The sequence below is a fragment of the Gracilinanus agilis genome, unplaced genomic scaffold (genome assembly GCF_016433145.1).
Source record: "Gracilinanus agilis isolate LMUSP501 unplaced genomic scaffold, AgileGrace unplaced_scaffold22770, whole genome shotgun sequence".
NCBI classification, from domain to species: Eukaryota; Metazoa; Chordata; class Mammalia; order Didelphimorphia; family Didelphidae; genus Gracilinanus; species Gracilinanus agilis.
In genome coordinates, this window is record NW_025354437.1 from 1 (window position 1) to 8,667 (window position 8,667).

Here is an 8,667-nt window from a genome sequence, read left to right on the forward strand (position 1 = left end):
CATTGGCCGCGCCGCGCCGCTGAGCCCGGGCGCTATTGGCCGAACCTCAGACGGCCGCCGCCTATTGGGCATCAGAGAGCCCGGCCCGCCTCCTGTCCCCTCCCTCCAGACTCCCACCCCTCCGGGCACAACACGCCGGCGCGAGGACAAGCACGTCAATCAGGCAGCCGTCGCGGTCCCATAGGCTGGCGTTGGCTCTCCCCGCCCCACCTCTGCCCCATTGGCTAAGGGAGCGGAGGCGGAGCCAGCGGCATCAGTCAGAGCCTGGGCCAAGTTTCACGGGCTCGAGGTAGCTCTCTGCCCTCCTGCCATTGGCCAAGGAGGGGAGCCTGGGTAGAGCTTCATTGGCCCCGGCCCTACCCCCCATGGACAACAACACGGCAGTGTGAGGCTTGACTTGTCCGTCAGACAATAGCGGCCTTGCCATTGGCCAACTCTGAATCCCGCCCCGCCTCCGGAGCTCGGAGGCGTTCCCAGGCTGCCAGTGCCGTCAGTGCTCCCACCCCCACCCCCGCAGCTCCGCGCTCACAGACGGCCAATTGGTCGAGCGGCGAGCCGAAGCGAACGATTTTGTCCAGGCTTCCCGGAGACTGACCCTTCCTCTTCCCTGACGAAGACCAGGTCTCGCCTGGGGCTTCGGGATCGGGAGCCCAGTGGCCTGTCACTTAGGCAAGAGCCAGGGCTCGGCTTCTATTGGACAATGGGCCCGAGAGCCGCGACTTCCCCGCCTGCCGCTGGCTGGAGTAGTAGTCAATCATCCCTTTCCGCCAATGGGCGGAAAGGCCGCAGGGGAAGCGGCCTGATTGGCCCAGGGACCAAAGGCAGCCCCGCCTGCTCCTCAGCTTCCCCTTCTGTGAAATGGGATCTCGTGCCACCAGTAGGGAAGCAGGTCAGAGCCGTCCACCACTTCCCATACACAAGATCGCTTCCCTGTTTAGTCAACATTTTTATTTGGTTTTTAACTTTTCATTAAAAATTACAAAAGGGACTAAAGGGGGGCTCCATCACGTGGACAGCACCCCACTCTTCTCCCCCTTGACCTTGAGGAACTCGGCCATGCTGGAAAAGTACTTCTGGTTGGCCTCTGCCACCTTCTTCTCAGCCGCCTGTGGGTTCACGATCTCCAGGCCCTGAGGAGGGAGTGGGAGGGAGGCTGAGGAGGCTGAGCCAACCCCACCCACCCTCCGCCCTCGTGGCCCTCCCGCTGGGAGAGGGCAGCCCTTCCCCTCCACTCCGCTACTTCTGGGCCAAAACAAGCCGCCGCCCCGCCCCCCTGGGAGTTCCCACGGTTCCCTGGGCCACGCTGGACTGGGGGGTACCTGCAGAGGGGTGAAAGCCACGCTGGATGCCGTCCCAGAGGACCTGTCTCGGATGGTGGACTTGCCCCCGTAGACCACACTCTGCTTCTGCAGGGTCCGCTGTGGGGAGGAAGAGAACGAGTTGGCTTCAGGCCTGCCCGCAGCCCTCCCCCAGCCCTCCCCGGGGCTCCCCCCGCATGCCGAGCACCTGTAGCGTCTTGGAGATGCGGGCCTTGGTGGCCTCGTTGACCTGGGTCTGCCGCACGCGCCCGCTGCCCGACTTGCCCAGGTGGCCCAGGCTGAAGCCCAAATCCTCCTGGTAGGCGTCCTCCTCAATCTGGGGAGACAAGGCTCGGTGAGCGCCCCCGCCCCTCCCCCTCCGCCCCTCCCCCTCCCCCTCCGGGGGCGGGGCTCACCTCTCCGAAGCTCATGCGATTGGCTTGTTTGCGGATCTCGGTCAGGCCCAGGCGCTCCTTCATCTTCCGGTACCTGGGGAGGGGCACAGGGGGCGGGGTCAGCGAAAGGAGAGCCAGTCCCCAGGCCAGCACCCTCGCCCAGCCCGGTCCTCACCTGCGCCCCCCGCGCTTCTTCCTCTGCCCGTCCAGGGGCGCGGGCAGCGGCTTCACCTGCTTCACGGGCGGGGGCTCCTGCCACTTGTCAAACTTGCGCTCGATCTCGTCTTTGAGGTCGTAGCCCACCTGGGGAAGGGGCGGGAGTCAGCGCCGGCCTCCCCTCCCCCTCCCCAGCCCCTCCCGTAGCAGGATGGGCGGCCCCCCCTTGTACCTTCCCCTCCGGGCTCTCGTGGAAACTGTCCACCCGCGCTGCCAGGGTGCACTTGGCTGCCACCAGGCGGGCTGCCTTGCGCCGAAGATCCTGCGAGGAGGGCCACGCTTGGTCACCGCACACAGACAGGACTGACCTGGGCCCTGGGCCCAGGTCACAAGCCCAGAGCTGTCCGAGCCCCACTGTACAGAGGGGAAGACTGAAGCCCAGGCCGGAGGAGGGGCTTCAAGGCTCTGGGCCTCCATTTCCTCATCTGTGAAATGGAGCTACTAAGAGAGAGGGGGGCACAGGCCAGCCTGGCAGCTGGGGGGCGGAGGGAGGGGCGCTCACCGGGGGCAGGGACTGCACGATGTCGCTGTGGTAGATGTAGCCCGTGTGGGGCAGCACCGAGGTGGACGAGAAGCCCGACAGGGTCTTGCGCTGGGCCCCGAGCAGCATGATGTTGCAGGCCGGCATCTTGGAGAGGTTGGTCAGGCCCCCGGCCACACCTGGGCAGAGCAGGAGGCCGTCAGGCAGGCGGGAGCCCCCCCTCAGCACCGCTGCCCTCTCCCAGGGGTCCCGGGCCTCACCCATGATCTTGGCAGCAGCCGAGGCGCCGATGATGAGGGAGAGGTTGGGGGCGATGAAGGACATGCGGGACTCCACGTACTCATAGATGCGATGCTTGGAGGCGTTCAGCTCCAGGGCCATGTCGCAGGCCTCCTCCAGGCGCTCCAGCTCCTCCTCAGACAGCTGTTGCCTGGGGGGCCCCCAACATCAGCTCTGTACCCGGCCCTGCCCCCCCCAGGCTGTGAGGGACCCAACCACGATGGACAGGTCAGCTGGACGATGGGGGGGACCCGAACCCCTCTGCCCACAGAGCATCCCTGTGAACACGGACCTGACTGGTCCTCCCTCCCAGTCACTGGCGGAGGCCCTGCACGTACCCCTGTGTGGTGGAGGCCGTCACGCTGACCACCATGATGGTGGCGTTGGTGAGGATCTGCTGCAAGGTCTCGTTGTTCTTACACTTGTCCAGGCTATTTCCGAGTTCCTTAGGGTGAAGAAGGCAGACATGGAGGGTCAAGGGACAGGCAGGACTGTCTCTGCCTCTGCTTGACCCACATCTCCTCCCTCATGGGAGGCGCTCCCTTAGGACAAGCCCGAGGCTCCCCACCTCCCCCCACTCTCAGACCACAGCAATATTCCATCTCCCTCTCCCTCCCTCCTTCCCTCTCTCTCTCCTTCTCCTGCCTCTCTGTCTGTCTCTCTCCCCCTACCCACTCTGGGGGGCCTCCCTGGCCCACTCACCTTAACCGTCCGGATGTAATCCAAGGCATTTGGGACAAGAGACTCGAGTTCAGGGAAGCGCTTTGAGTATTTGTCCCGGATAAACTTGTGAATGATATCTGAGAGAGAGGAGAGGGCAGTGGGTGGAGGCCCCCCAACTGCTTGCTCGCTCCCTCCCTCCCTCCCTCGCCTGCTCACTCACTCACTCAGCTCATTCTCAATCTCCACAGTCAAGTTGTTGGCATCCACGATGACCCGGTACTCAGGGGCTGCCTCCACTGGCCCGGTCACTGTGGAGAGACCCTGAGGTCAGCTGGTATTCAGCTGGGCAGCAGAGGAAACACTCCAGAGGACCCAGAATTCAGTGGGCCACCCACCCTCCCCTGCAGATGTGGCCAACAGAGGAATTTGAGCTACTGGAACTCACAGGTTGGTTCTATATCTCCCTCCCCCCAGGGAAGAACAGAAGGTCTCCATCTCTGTAGACTCCCTCAGGGTCCTCTTCTGTGAAATGAGGGGCTTGGCCTAAGGCTCTCAGCACCCCTGGGGGCAGTGAACATTGAGAACCTTTGTGGAAAAAAGGGTTCTGGCTGCTCCATGCTGGGGTTCCAGCATGATGCTACAGCATAGCCTGGAGTTAGGGCCATGAGGCTACAGAGGCCACCAAGCCTCATACCCTAGCAGTCATGAAAGGAGAAGTGGTTGGTCTGAGGTGGCCCACAGGTTATGTGCCCAGAGCAGGATTCAAACTCCAGTTCCTGGAATCCAAATCCAGCACCTTGCCCCATGTGCTCCACAGACTGTCAGGGCTCAGGGAAGGGCCGAATAACCGACGGGACAGGAGATGCCAAAGCCCCAGGTACCTTCAGAAGCCTTGGCCTGTTTACTGACATACTCCTCAATCTTCACCATGATCTCAGCAAACTAAGGGAAGAAGACTCCAGTGAGAGCTGGTCCTGGGCTTAGGGTCTCTGGTCTTGGGCCCTGGGCCCCTGCCCACCACCTCTACCCACTCACCATCTTGCTGTCCCACAACTTGGCGATGCTCTTGACTGAGTCCCCGGAGAGGTCCAACTGCATCTCCTCCTGGACATCTTCAATGGGAGGTTCTTCCTCCTCCTCCCCAAAGCTCCCGCCCTCTTCCTCCTCGGCTGCCTCCTCCAGGTCAGCCAGGAGCTCATCCGCAAGCGACATTCTGGGGCCTAGGACACCCCCAGGAGTCAGAATCAAGTAGCCCAAAGACAGGAGAGGCCTGAGGGCCACCTGACCCAAACCCCACAGGCAGGGAGGAGCTGGGCATCTGAGCCTGTGCTCCTTCCCCAGGTTAGGAGATCCTCTGAGCCAGACGAGGCTGGGCCTGAGGCTCAGGGCCTGGTGACTGAGAACGGGGAGCCCTTGGTAAGAGCCAGGTGCTGGGACAAGAGCTTCTAGCCTGGGGTCGAAGGACAGGGTGGTCCCAAATAGCCATAGAGAAGCTGGGGGAGAGGGGTGTCACAAAGGCTCAAGGGGAACTTCAGAGGCAGGAGGACTCTCCAATCTAGAGATAGACAGGAAGAGACAAAGACGAACATAACTGGACATGGAAATGAGGAGAAACCAGAGCATTTTCAAGCTGGAAGGACCCTGGAGATCACATCAACAACCTCCTTGTTAGGGGAAGGAAACTCTGGCCTAGGACAAAGACTTGCCCAAAGTCAAAGGCAGAGCTGGAATTCCAACACACTGGCTTCCCAAGGCAGCACCTGTTCCACCAGACACCCCTGCCCCAGAGAGACTGCCACAAAGGCTGGTGGAATGTGAGGGGCTGGCAGGACACTGAGGGAGACAGCAAGACTGACAAAGAGAAACACTCAGTGACAGAGAGAGAACAACTCCAAAAGTGATGCAGACAGAAAGTCACATACACATGAGGCAGAGAAAGATGCAGAAACAATAGAGAGGGAGAGATAAATGAAGAAACAGGCTCAATGTCTGAGGCTGGTACAGTCAAGGGAGGGACATTTAGGAGGCAGATTGAGACACAGATCAGTTGAAAACATGGAAAGAGAAAGAAAAGGGCTGACATTAAGAGAGACAGATCCATGGAATAATGAGGAAAAAAATCAAAGCAGAGAGACAGCATGGGCAGAAAATGTGGGAGGGAATCGGGTCTGGAGGCAGGGCGGCAGAGACAAGGGTCTCTGCAGAGACAGATGACGGACCAGAGGGATGGAGGGAGAAACGTGGAAGCAGACAGATCTACGTAGGGGCAGTTAGGATGGAGACAGGTGAAGATGCCACTGAGGTAGGGATGGAAGCCCCCATGCCCCAGAACCCACTGCTGTCTGTAGCAGCTATAGGCACTCAGCCTTATGCTATCCCCATCAGACCTTCAAGGCCCCAAGCTGGGCTGCTCACATGGAGGTTCCAACAGCTGGTTATGGGTCAGCCTTTACCATTTCAAGATAAGGCCCAACAACTAAATGATCTAGAGGGTCAGTCCAGCTAAGCCCTTCCCTAGGGACCCTAAGGTACCCCATCTCCATGATATCTGGAGGGAAAATGGGCTGATGATGCTATGTCATTAAAGGATCTTGGAAAGCACGACTGGGCCTTCCCTGGACCTACAGGGGGCAAACTCCTACCTCCTCCTTCTCCCTTCTAGCTGGGATTCAGTCTCCTGCCAGTGTTGCAAGCCACCTCTGCCCACTCCAGCCCTGACCTCTTTTGTTGCTGGCACATTGCCTCCACCTCTTCTTTCATCCTTTTCTACCTCACACAGACTCCCTGGTCAGAAGGAGGAAGAGGCCCCCTCCTTGTTCCTCCCTCCACTGCCACCCCACCAGCAGCCTCTCTCCTTTAAGGGTCACTTTCTTGGGCTCCTTCCCTCAAGGAGCCTCCCCACCCCACCCCAGCATTCAGATCTTATTCTCCTCCATCTTCCCCCTTTCTGAAAGCATTTGAATATACGTGTTGATGCCTGCTCAGAAGTTCTACTTTTCCCCCCAATCTCAGTTCCCACAATTCCTCTTCACCTCTGCCACCACTGGAGATGAACAGGCTAAGATCCTACCCTCTGCCATGGCTGGACTTCCTTCCTGAATCCTGAGCTCCAGAGCTTCTCTCTCCAACCCATGGGCCCCTCTCTGATCCTTCTCTCTCTCCCTCTGTCTTACTGCTCTTTGCTTTTGTTCTCCTTGAAAAGGGAAGTCTCTCCATCTCTTCCTGTCCTTCCTGCCTTTTCTGTCCTTTATATCCAGGACTCTCCACTGATGAAGCCAGCTCCCCCATTGTGCTTGGTCCTTGAATGCCTTCCCCCACTTCCTTTGCTTATCACCACTTATCCCTGACCCAACCTCAGCCCTTTGGGCTGGCATGATAGGATCAAAGAGATGTTGGGGTCTGACCCAGTGAGAAAAGAGCCATGAAAAAATGTTAGGATCTGACCCAGGGAGAAAGAAGTCATGAGTAATTCTCACAGAAGACACCTCTGTGTTCTCTCTAAGGCTAAAGCCTTATTTAACATAAGCTGCAAGTATCTTATCTGGAACATGTTCAAGGCTCCTTCTGAAGTGTTTTCGTAAGCCTCTAGAGATGTTTTTGTTCTGTCTCTGGGAAAGTTTTAGACCTCTAGTACCAACCCTCCATAAACAAAACATCTTTATGTCATCTTGCAGGCAGATGTCTCACCAGTACATGTTATTTTGACTTATGGATCTAATTGCCTTAATAGCTTGCCTCTTAACTATAATAAAGAGCTGCCTGCCTAGCCCCACAGACCCCTGTTTATTTTTCAGCATTCGGACCCTATCCTGGCAACCACCTGCTTTCTCTGTTCTTACTCATAGGATGCTATTTGCCACAGGAAGAAATAGCACAAGTGTCTACCGAGTTTGCCATAAATCTACTGGACCATCAAAGCTGAATGGCCAACTTTTGACCCTAACTGGCTCTTTCTCACACTCCCTAAGGCAGCTCCTCCTCAAGAATTCCACCCACCTTCTTCCTCTCCTACATGTTGCCCAAGGCTTTTAGGACCTTTTCTCTTCTCTCTATCTCAGGGATTGTCTCAGCTACCATCTCTATCCTCATCTCTGGCTCCTGCATCCTGAAATACAATCTCTCCTGGGATATAATCCAAGTCACCATCTGTCTGCTGGGCATCTCCAGATGATCTCAAAGCACAAACCAGAACAGATTAACTCTCCTAGACCCATCCCTTTGCCAAATTTGAATACAAACAACTCTGAGTTGCTAAGGAGTGTAGTGCATAGTGTCAAGAAAACCCACATTCAAATCCAAATTCAAATTCACACTTAGTTGTGTGGTCCTGGCAAATCAAAAGCCAGCCTCAGTTTCCTCTATTGTAAAATGGGGGTGATACCACCTACCTCAAAAGTTTGCTGTGAGGATCCAGTGAGATAAGGCACGTAAAGTGCATTGTGTCAGCTATGATGGAGGATTGGCCACTAAGTGCCAGTCAAACCGGCTTCATGCCAAATTTGCTACTTCCACCATTCCCATGGTAGGAGGTTTACAAACTTCCACATCAATCCAGCCAAATTGGGGCTGGTCCAGCCTCAATTCCTATAAACTACACAACCCCCTCTCTACATTGCAGTTTACTTATTACAGCTTCACTGTACCCAGTTTAAAAAAAAAATCCAATTCTGTATCGGAGTTTTACTATACATCAGGATTTTGCAGATTAATACCATATTGTACACAATGGAAATGCAGTACACCACTACTACTTGCACAGTTTTGCCAACATGAGATTGTACACAGCACGCTATTGGCTCATGGAATGAAAAGCAACCACAGTCCTATATCCTCTATCCCAGCTCAGTGACTATAGCATCAATCTGTTTGCTCTCCCTCTCCAGATACTTCATGGATTTTCACCTATTGGGGGTGGGGGGGTCCTGGAACATAACTCCTGGATAAGTGAGGGATCACTGTCCCCCACTTCTGAGTCATTGCACAGACTGTGCCCTTTACCTGGTGCGCTCTCCTTTCTCACTTCCACTTCAGGAACCCCCTTGCTTCCTTCAAAGGACCACCAAAACTGGGGGGTGAATCCTGGCTACCCCACTGACTTCACTGGGAGACCCTGAGCTAGGCCTCGGTTTCCTCATCTGTAAAACAAGGTCCCTTATATCTGAAAACTAGCTGCTCCCATACTAGAACATTCCTATTTTTCTTCTTAACCTGCTCCTCCCTAAACTTCCCTCTCTGTCAAGGTCTTTGCAACCCAACAAGGTGTCCAAAATCGGAATCATCCTCGGCCCTTTTCCAAGTGTGGCCAACGTCTCCACGGTCTCTCCCCAGTACCCCA

The 8,667-nt window shown here is 56.5% G+C and overlaps 1 protein-coding gene across 1 annotated transcript; it reads right to left on the minus strand.

Moving 5' to 3' along the window:
- Positions 1 to 933: 933 nt before the first annotated feature.
- PRPF31 (pre-mRNA processing factor 31) lies at positions 934 to 4,559 on the minus strand. Its single transcript, XM_044683485.1, has 13 exons — positions 4,368 to 4,559; positions 4,214 to 4,274; positions 3,557 to 3,640; positions 3,372 to 3,469; positions 3,008 to 3,114; positions 2,651 to 2,820; positions 2,412 to 2,569; positions 2,082 to 2,171; positions 1,869 to 1,996; positions 1,715 to 1,787; positions 1,507 to 1,635; positions 1,320 to 1,418; positions 934 to 1,130 (listed from the first exon to the last, which is right to left on the minus strand). Exons 1-13 carry the CDS (start codon positions 4,542 to 4,544, stop codon positions 1,005 to 1,007), a joined length of 1,500 nt encoding a protein of 499 aa, XP_044539420.1. The 5' UTR covers positions 4,545 to 4,559; the 3' UTR covers positions 934 to 1,004.
- Between the last annotated feature and the right edge of the window lie 4,108 nt (positions 4,560 to 8,667).